The 10,815-nt window shown below is 37.3% G+C and overlaps 2 protein-coding genes across 11 annotated transcripts in view; one reads left to right on the top strand and one right to left on the bottom strand.

Annotated features, from left to right (window-relative positions):
- Positions 1 to 6,324: 6,324 nt before the first annotated feature.
- The window catches only part of cfap43 (cilia and flagella associated protein 43), a 41,109-nt gene continuing 36,618 nt past the window's right edge, over positions 6,325 to 10,815 (bottom strand). For 8 of the 10 annotated variants that reach the window (XM_090240523.1, XM_036985030.2, XM_090240532.1 and 5 more), the window contains exons 36-38: positions 8,943 to 9,023; positions 8,702 to 8,855; positions 6,325 to 8,466 (exon numbers count right to left, since the gene is read on the bottom strand). In XM_090240523.1, the coding sequence (XP_090096649.1) occupies positions 8,291 to 8,466; positions 8,702 to 8,855; positions 8,943 to 9,023 (411 nt within the window). In that variant the 3' untranslated portion in view covers positions 6,325 to 8,290. The remainder of the gene's footprint in view (positions 8,467 to 8,701; positions 8,856 to 8,942; positions 9,024 to 10,815) is intronic. The other 2 variants (XR_016497138.1, XR_016497139.1) reach the window with 1 other exon arrangement.
- On the top strand, positions 6,836 to 8,286 carry sfr1 (SWI5-dependent homologous recombination repair protein 1). The gene is given in 4 exon segments (XM_021611213.3): positions 6,836 to 6,976; positions 7,309 to 7,420; positions 7,423 to 7,670; positions 7,802 to 8,286. Coding segments are annotated over 4 exon segments (648 nt in total). The 5' UTR covers positions 6,836 to 6,880; the 3' UTR covers positions 7,994 to 8,286.

Here is a 10,815-nt window from a genome sequence, read left to right as displayed (position 1 = left end):
TTGAATTGAATGGTGCCGATTTATGATGGTGAAGTTGTTTCCCTACAGGGTCTTATAAATTGCCTCATATAGACCTACTGTGTGTATAAAGTTCCACAACCTAGATAGCTATGCTTTGTTGATGATTGAGAATAGGAAAAGGAACATTTGATAACAAAGGCTCATTGAATTGTGTGTTCTACCAATGTCCATTGAGTCCAATATAACAAGATGGAGCATGTGCAAATGCCTTTTCATTGATTCCTTATTGCTGTGAGGGGGAGGATGGAACAAATGAGGATGTTTCATTAGGAGGGCTGCCCAGGATCCCGGCAGTCACAAGTCTTCTCCTCTGCTGTCCTGAGGGGTTGGTTGGCTGCCACCCTGCTCTCGTCGGGTGGGTACCAGTCTCCACCCACCACACCCTCCAGAAACAACCACCCACCCTGCATGACTCACTCCGGGATACACCTCTTAATCTGCAATTATCACTGAAAACTCATTGTGCTCTTCAGCTTTTGAATGATGAATGATTCACAGGCTTGAATGATGCATTGCTGAGAAATCTGTGTTTGCTCCGAATCGGCTATTTAATGTCAGAAAAAAAGTGTGGTAGAGGTTTTTAAGTGGTTCTTCACATGCACTTGGTATTTGGATGCCATCAGCTTCTTCACTGATAGTTACCATAAAATGACACCGGTATTTTTATTATAATATACACAAAGAGGAACTAGTGATTGTGGATTCATCTTGCTTACACAGCATCTTAACCGATGAATTATACATAAAGATACAGGAGAAAGTGATAAACCCATCCCTAAAATTATAGGTGCCCTAATTCCAAGGTATTTTAAAGTTAGTGATGCCTAAAGTCACACAAACATAATACGCCTGCTGTCAACACCACCACTTACTTTACAGTAATTAAATGTTGCCTACCAGACTACTGTAACATGAGTGTCAGAAAATGTGTATGGGTAAAGCCATTTGAATACATTACATTTTGATTTAAAAAAAACCTTCCATACATGTTTGCCCATGTTGGTCAGAAAGTGACCTTTTGAACCTGAATGACAAAACATGTAGGAGATAAATGCGGTCAAAGTTGACCAATATTGCATTCACCAACATACCATGAGACATGTATCTTCATGGAAAAGATAAATGGTTGAGTTTGATATAATTGAAAAGCTTACAAACAGGGTTGTCAAACTACTCCATAATTTAGTTTATAATAATGTCTTTAACCTTTAATGTCAATTATCTAAAAATGTGTGAACTCATTTTTTGTTTCATATTCGAATACAGTACCAGTCAAAAGTTTGGATACACCTACTCATTAAAGGGTTTTTCTTTATTTTTCCTATTATCTACTAGGGAAGACATCAGCACTATGAAATAACACATATGGAATCATGTAGTAACCAAAAAAGTGTTAAACAAATCAAAATATATTTTATATTTGAGATTCTTTAAAGTAGCCACCCTTTGCCTTGATGACAGCTTTGCACACTTTTGACATTATCTTAACCAGCTTCATGAGGTAGTCCCCTGGAATGCATTTCAATTAACATGTGTGCCTTGTTAAAAGTTAATTTGTGGAATTTATTTCCTTCTTAATGCGTTTGAGCCAATCAGTGGTGTTGTGACAACGTAGGGATGGTATACAGAAGATAGCCCTATTTGGTAAAAGACCAAGTCCATATTATGGCAGGAACAGCTCAAATAAGCAAAGAGAAATGACGGTCCATCATTACTTTAAGACATGAAGGTCCGTCAATCTGTACAATTTCAAGAATTTCAAGTTACTTCAAGTGCAGTTGCAAAAACCATCAAGGGCTATGATGAAACTGGCTCTCATGAGGACCGCCACAGGAACGGAAGACCCAGAGTTACCTCTGCTGCAGAGGATAAGTTCATTAGAGTTACCAGCCTCAGAAATTGCCGCCCAAATAAACACTTCACAGAGTTCAAGTAACAGACACATCTCAACATCAACTTTTCAGAGGAAACAGTGTGAATCAGGCCTTCATGGTCGAATTGCCGCAAAGAAACCACTACCAAAGTACACCATAAGAAGAAGAGACTTGCTTGGGCCAGGAAACACGAGCAATGTACATTAGACAGGTGGAAATCTGTTCTTTGGTCTGATGAGTCCAAATTTGAGATTTTTGGTTCCAACCGTTTTGCATGTTATTTTGTAATTAATACCTGTCACATATCAGTTTGCAAACAATGTAAAAATATATATATATATATCATTGAGTTAATAAAGCCGCATACAAACATAGTCTCTTTTTTTTTTTTTTTTTTTTTTTTTAGCAAGGCAGCTTCAAAACGTATCGGTGCTCATCGGCCATTGGACATAAACTATAAGTTGGAAATCGCAAATTCAACAATGAGTGGTTTGGAAGGAATCAGTGACAGTGGCTGTGTGGTCCCAAATCTGTGATTAAGGGGCGCTTTTCCAAGTTTAAAATCATTAACATTCAACATTGGCCATGCTGTCAATGAAGCATTATTTGTGACGCGCACAAAACAACTGTTAACTCGGAGGGCCGCCGCACCACCTTCCTGTTAAAGTGAGTACACCATGAACAATGTGAGTCCAAAAATGTATTGTATGCTGCTTCATAAATTATGTAATATGCCAGGGATATATGTATACTGTAGCTAAGATAGTAATACTATGTGTATGTTGTGTAGTAAGATGTTAGTAGCCCATGTGCCTCACATTAATCATTTGGTCTATTTACCCCTCTTAATTTCACCTACTGTTCTGACTGTTTTACTGTAGCCTATAATCTGTTTTAGAGAAATGTAATTATTGAATATTGTAAGAGCTTTCATTGTCTGCTTATGTGTCCTCTTTATTTATCCTACGGTTCTGACTTGGTGTACAGGGAAAACACTGTAAGAACAGCCAGTGTTCTGAATTCTGTCGCTGTACATTTCAAAAGTGCTAAACAAATAGTTATATTGACTAACTGTTCTAGCTCGCTCATTAATGTGATCGAAATTATGGATTGCCTCTTATACGCTAGTCATCTTCTTATGCCATAGTTTGTACATCTAAGGTGTCATTAGAAACCACATTTGTTTAAGCAAGTCAGTCATATCAGCTATGTTTCTTTAAAAGGCAGTAAATGAGACTGAATGAACTGTTTCGCTGCCAGATAAGTCTCCGATGATAGCCAGGTGTAGCAGTGGTAAGATGTTGAGACTGTTGTTGGGACAGCTTTATGTAGACCCTAACAGTTTGTGGGCACCGTTTGTCACCGTTATAGTGTAATTAATGTATTATTTAGTGTTGTGTTGTGTAGTGGCTTTGCTGGCTGGCATGCATTCCACTTTTTTTTTTTACGCCACTGATTAAGAGTGACTTTTAATGCCCTTAAAGCATGAATAGATTGATGATTCACCACTCAATTAAATCATATGATTATGTAGGTGTTGCCAGGATATCACAACTTTACCTCAGATACACCAGAAAACATCAGGGATGGTACACTGGTTAACTGACAGCCCATAGCAACAAAGACATCCCACCAGAGATACTGTTTGCCCTACACACCCTATTTACATTCATTAATTATGTAAGGAACTTTGCCATTTGTTTTCTTAAATTATTGTGTGTTTTATCTATCAATCTCTCTTGGAAAGGGTCTAAAAGCAAATGTCCTATTTACAGATAAAATGCTAAATGTCCTTTATCTTTACCCATTTGGTTCCCCCCAGAATCTTCTAGATCTTTCCTCTCCCTGACATTTCCATTCTTACAGAACCTCTGACAGAATGAATGCTACCATTTGAAATATATGCAGACCTGAAAGATGGACTTGGTCATACTGTTTTTTTTTTGCCCATGTCTGCAAATCCTTGACTAATAACAAGAGTATTCATATAGGTCGTTCTATGAAAATGAGTGCTTTTGCATCCCTTTGATATTTTAATGAAAAACTATGCACCAATTATGAATTTTAAAAGCATGATATATGAATAAGGACTTGCTAAAGTTACAAAATTGTGCATTTTGACATGTCCCTCCGCACACCCTCAATCACTTCTAGGAAGATTTTAACCCACTTCACACCAACATTTCTCCAAATATTCACCATCATTGTAAAGCCCTAGTTATTTTGTTGCTTTGACAAAGTAATTTATGAAGATGATTATTTATTTCATGTGATTAGTGATTCATTTACGTCTGTCCCTCATTTTAAGCTCAACCCTGTTACATGAACTGAGCTCTCGTATTAATTATGGTGAAATTATTCCTTTTAAAATATTTTTTTCAAAAGAAACATTGAACAACTTATAGTCTAATCATAGTGTAAAGGCAGGTGAGCTGGTTATACTCGTTTTGGCCATTTTCTGAAGTTTTGTGGTGTAAAACTGAGCGGGTCAAGCATAACACATCAACCCTGTTACCCATAGATAGACAGGCTAGAATAACACGTCAACCCTGTTACCCATAGATAGACAGGCTAGAATAACACGTCAACCCTGTTACCCATAGATAGACAGGCTAGAATAACACGTCAACCCTGTTACCCATAGATAGACAGGCTAGAATAACACGTCAACCCTGTTACCCATAGATAGACAGGCTAGAATAACACGTCAACCCTGTTACCCATAGATAGACAGGCGAGAATAACACGTCAACCCTGTTAACCATAGATAGACAGGCTAGAAATGATTTAACAATTTTTATTTGTTTTTTAAGCTTGCATTCAATTTCCCCTCCCTATTGTACGCAACAAGCTTTCATTCCCCCTGGCACAAGGATTTATGGCTGATTTAAGATGAAATCGTCAACCCTGTTACGGTCAACCCTATTACAGTCAGCCCTGTTACTTTATTTGACACATAATAGGCACTTACTATGGTATTTTTTTAATTTAAGCTCTTAAAATGGGAAAATTTGTTTTTTATTAAGTTGAACATGTGCTCTTTATGACAGAATGTTTAAATTATTAAAACAATTGTTTTACCAAGTAACCATGCTCAAAACTGCACAAATTGGTGGATGACCCATATACTGTAGAAACATGTTTATTTATCTAGCCCCACTTTGGAATGTCTGATGGTCTCTGAATGTCTATATTCTCTCAACAGTCCACAAAAAATGAGTCATGCTCAACAACTTCCAACGGTTTAATTCCTGAAGAAAAAAAGTTCTGTCTGCTTACTCATTCAGACAGAGTAATCATCATCAACCTTCATCTCTAGGAGAATCAACCGCAGTATAAAAAGTAAAAAATTCCCTCCCCTAAGGTGTGTAATATAAGACAGCCAGATGCTGATGTTCAAGTCAAGACAGGATATAATTTCAATCCACACCTCTCTCCCCAAGGCTATACAGACCAGTAGTAATGGTGTCTTTTCATAAACACTAACTCCGCCATGATTTGTTGGACAAAGCCTATGGGGAAATGTATTTTATTTTTGTAGGGTTTTTGGATCAACTCCGAAAATAAGGTCTGTGGTAAACACAGGCTTAGGAGATCTTGTACGTTTTGTTCTTTGAGATAATTTTCATCACTTTTTATGGATTTTGAAGCATTTATGTAATCAGAAAAAGCGCATAGTCTTCATAATCCATAAAGGTCATGTTAACTGACTGATATTATTTCATACAATAAAACATATAATATCTCCAAAGCCTGTGTTAATAACCAATTATGTGCATAAACCCTGGATGACTGGGTTCTGTATTGAAGCCAATGAGCGGCCATCTTGGTATTCATCCTCCGTTGTAAAAAAAACTTTAGAAGCTATAAAAATGCATTTAGTATTTGACACGGTTATTTTATTATAAACACTTTTAAACTACATCACATGAGCTAAACATAAAAAGTATGAAAAAATATATGAAAAAATATATGAAAACATTTTATTAAAGTATTTTTTTATATAGAGTACTAATGTTACTTAAATACATGTAATTTTGTCTTTGAAACATTTAATTGAAATACTGTAGAATTCCTATGGAGTACGAACGGTGGCTTCAAATACTTTAAATACACATAGCATGAGCAATCCAGGGATTAAACACATTGATTCTTTCACCATTTATTTTCCCCATAGGAATGGCTGAACAAAGCAGAGTTAGCTCATTTCCGTTTTTAGGACTACAGACTGGCTAACTCTATTGAAAGACAATTAATACAATAAGGCATCGCAAAACTCTCACGAATTGAAAACCATATGTGGCCATATTTGAGATTAGCGAATAAATCCTTTAATAGGGAATTCAAATGTTTTTTGTTGAGCTGAACGTAATTGCAACAAAATATTGAAGGCCTGGGCATCTAAAATAATCCGGGGAAAAAACAGACATGTTTTCAATTATTTTATTTATTCAACACCACTGATTAAATAAAATAAAGCAATATGTGTTGTTGATTTCTGTACTAAAACAAAATAGATTTTCCAGTTGAAATATTCATAAATACATTGGCCTGAAACGAATTAAATCTGTTTTAGGATTGATATACTACAACTCCCACAGTTATTTTCTGTAAACAGGAAATATGGAGTCTAACTTTCAACCAATCAAAAGGAGTCCCATTAGTTACCACAGCCACAAAGTCAAAATGGGCCAAATCGTAAAAAAACATGGAAACAACAAGTGGCTTTTTGATGTTAATGTAAGGTTAGTGTTATGTATAAATTAGCAGTGTGGTTAACGTTAGTTTTAAAATCAGATTTTAAGAAAATAAATTGTAGAAATAGGCGGGGTTTATGACTTTGTGACTGTAATAATGACCAATAAAAGCTTGGAGGTTTGCATGAGCTTGTTGTTAGCAAGCTAACCCTGTGGAAAACTTTCGTGAGGCCAATTTGTAACCTACGCGTTGTGTTTATATGGATGTAGCTTGTTGTAATTAAAGAAATGGAGACCACACCGAAGACAACCAAATCAAAACCTGTGTACGGCACACCCTGTTATTTAAAATCAAGCCCATGTGAATCCAGTAGCGTGCAAAAGGTAAGGACGGTCTACAGTACCAGAACCAGGCATGTTGCAATGTAATTTACAGTGAAATCTAGCTAGCTAAGTAGCTAAAATTACCTAACTAATATATGTAGCAGCCAGTAGCTAATCTAATTTGTTTCAAACCCATCTAATTGTGCTGAATACACACACACAAAGATAGCTACAGTATAGTTAGATACCATTTCTTAACGTTTGTCAAACCCCTCTAACATGCATATTTAACGTACTGATGTTTTTCTACATGGATTTTCGTATTAAATAATGGGCCTCTGGTATGATTCTAGCTGTTCATTGTCATTCACAAGTGTCAAACGTTTTCTCAGCCAAAACAGCAGATGAGTTATTCTCTGAAGGAACGACTGAAAAGATCAAAACGTTCCTTCACCTCTCCTGTTTCCGTGGCCAAACGTCTTAACATCGATGATGACCAACTACCCTCAACAGCAAAGAGACCGAGCATGGTGCCAAAACAGACAGACCGAAGAATATTGACATGAACAGAAATGAGATCACGCCCAGTGAATGTCCAGAGACTAGAAGGGCTGGGGTCCCTGGCCCCATGCCTGAATCAGCTCAACCCACTCATATAGACTTGCTACAACTACGAGACCAATTGAAGAGAGAGGTTAAAGAAAGGACCGAGAGACTACGGAGACTGAAGATGGTTCAAATGTACAGAAGCAAGGTAACCACTCAATGAAAATGCTAAATGACATGGGTGTAAAAAATAATTTGTTTTGTGAATAATATGTGTATAATTTGTTGTGAATATTCAACCACTGTTTATTGTATTCCCCATCTCTCACTTCTCTCTAGAATGACCTGACACAGTTGAGAGTTTTGATTGACAAGTGGCGGAGTTGTAGTCAGGCTGCATTGTATGAGCTCCAGTCAGATCTCCCCATAGATGGCAGGAAAGCCAGCATCTCCCAGCTAATTGACCTCTTTGGTGTAGAGGACAGCATACTGCACTTTAACCGCACAGAAGAGGACTTCACCAATGCATAGACCCACATGCCTTCTGTTCATGTTGTCACAAATAATATTAATTGTTGATTTATCATGCAGATTTCCTGCCTTTGTTGAATAATCTAGATTCAATCTTATGTACTGGATGTTTTTCACCCTAAATTTACTATGATCCACAAGTAATTTGAGTGAAAAAAATAACATTAATTTGCCACTTCATCAGTTTAATTTCATACTGTTACCTACCATAGTAATTTATATTAGTTCTATATTTAAACATGAAAATCAGTTTGATGTTTTGTAAATTTTTTAAAAATAAAGTGTTTCCTAAATGTGTCAGTTATGTTTTAGCTGAGCGAGAGCGGGGAAGGACTTCATCCTCATGCGTTCCACCTCTGCCCTGAGGGTAGCCACCTCCTCAGCCTGGGCCCTGGCTAGCTCCACCAGCTTCTTCCTCTGGATGATCTCCTGGTATCTCTCCTCTGCATCACTCTCATGGTTCTCCTCCATGGCTGAGCAGAGCAGCAAATAACATCACAGTTCATTAGATGATTCAGTGGAAGTGTTATAGGAAATGAGGCATCAAGGGGCAAGTTAGGGGTTAAAAACAACAATGCAATGGAACAATATCCACCACATGTACACACTGATGCCAATAAATCTCCTGATAACATCACAGTTGAAGTAATGATGTACCTACAATTGTGTAAACCTATACTGCAATGAAATGTGTAGTTATTATAGTACCTATGGCTTCACAGATGTGTCTCCTCTCAGCCACAGTCACTTGCATGTTGGTCAGCTGCTCATCCAGAGCAGAATTCTTCGATGCCTTCATTGCTGCCTGTCTGTTCAGCTGCTTGATCAACTTCTTACAGGTCAGCACATTCTTTTGGTGAGTCTGAAATACACAAGCATTATAGCTGATATTTTAAGCACTTGAATAAATGTAATCGATATGAAATTATATTAACTCTGTTCACATTACCTTTTCCTGTAATGTTATGGTTTTCTCCAGAGTTGAAACCTGCTTTGATATGCGGTTGTCATGATCCGTCTCACTGAGATACTTGGGGCAAAAAAGCTTTGTTTAAATAATGATCTCTTAGTTTGTGTGGAAAAACATGCATATTTCATTTGACATAGATTGATTCTACATCCCCCGAACGATACAAGCTCTCACTGTCAAATGTCAGAACAAAAAAAGCAGGTTGATCATTTTATAGCTCAAAAATAGGTGGTGGTTCAGGGTATTTTTGATATGTCAATGGTTTTTGGCCATGTGGAAGAGGCAATGCAGGTATTTTACATTGTTACAGTGCAGACACTTTTTCAGCATAACCTATATTACAGCCAATGAGATGTCTTGTGGCCTATAGAGGCTTCATACTTGTACCTGCAACTTTGGTGTTGCTAGCATTTTGCTCAAACCAGCTGCGCTAACCAGACCACAGGTTTCTATTATCACATGTGCACTACTGTTCGAAAGTTGGAGGTCACTTAAAAAAAAGTTTGAAAGAAAAGTACTCTGTCCATTTTGAAATAACATTGCTCAGAAATACAGTGTAGACATTGTTAATGTTGTAAATTACTATTGTAGCTGGAAACAGATTTATGGAATATCTACATTATCAGCAACCATCACTCCTGTGTTCCAATAGTATGTTGTAAAAATGCTAAACTTGGATTAGCTAACACAAGGCTAATTGATCATTAGAAAACCCTTTTGCAATTGTTAGCACAGCTGAAAACTGTTGTACCGATTTTAAAGAAGCAATAAAACTGGCCTTTTTTAGACTAGTTGAGTATCTTCAGCATCAGCATTTGTGGGTTTGATTACAGGCTCAAAATGGTCAAACAAAGACCTTCTGAAACTCGTCAGCCTATTCTTGTTCTGAGAAATGAAGGCTATTCCATGTGAGGAATTGCCAAGAAACTGAAGATCTCGTACAACGCTGTGTACTACTCCCTTCACCAAACAGTGCAAACTGGCCCTAACCAGAATAGAAAGAGTGGGAGGCCCTGGTGCACAAGAGGACAAGTAAATTAGTGTCTAGGTTGAGAAACAGATGCCTCACAAGTCATCAACTGGCAGCTTCATTAAATAGTACCCACAAAACACCAGAGGAACTGTGCCTAGAAGGCCAGCATCCTGGAGTCGCCTCTTCATTGTTGACGTTGACACTGGTGTTTTGCGAGTACTATTTAATGAAGCTGCCAGTTGAGGACTTGTGAAGCGTCTTTATCAAACTAGACACTAATGTACTTTGTGTTCTTTCGCTCAGTTGTGCACTGGGGCCTCCCACTCTTTCTATTCTGGTTAGAGCCGGTATGCGCTGTTTCTTCTGAAGGGAGTAGTACACAGCGTTGTATGAGATCTTCAGTTTCTTGGCAATTTCTTGCATGGAATAGCCTTCATTCCTCAGAACAAGAATAGACTGATGAGTTTCAGAAGAAAGTTCTTTGTTTCTGGCCATTTTGAGCCTGTAATCGAACCCACAAATGCTGATGCTCAACTAGTCTAAGGCCAATTTTATTGCTTTAATCAGAACAGTTTTCAGCTGTTCCAACAATTTCAAAAGTGTTTTCTGATGATCAATTAGCCTTTTTAAAATTATAAACTTGGATTAGCTAACACAATGTGCTATTGGAACACAGGAGTGATGGTTGCTGATAATGTAGATATTCCATAAATCTGTTTCCAGCTACAATAGTCATTTACAACATTAACAATGTTTACACTATTTCTGATCAATTTGATTGTTTTCATGGACAATTTTCTTTGCTTTTCTTTATAAAAAAAAAGAAGATATTTCTGTGACAACTTTTGAACGGTAGTGTACTGTATGCCTTTGCAATTA

This window comes from Oncorhynchus mykiss, chromosome 1 (genome assembly GCF_057628025.1).
Source record: "Oncorhynchus mykiss isolate SJ-2025 chromosome 1, ASM5762802v1, whole genome shotgun sequence".
Taxonomy (NCBI): Eukaryota; Metazoa; Chordata; class Actinopteri; order Salmoniformes; family Salmonidae; genus Oncorhynchus; species Oncorhynchus mykiss.
Note: the sequence above shows the minus strand (reverse complement) of the source record. Positions and strands in the feature narration are given on the sequence as shown.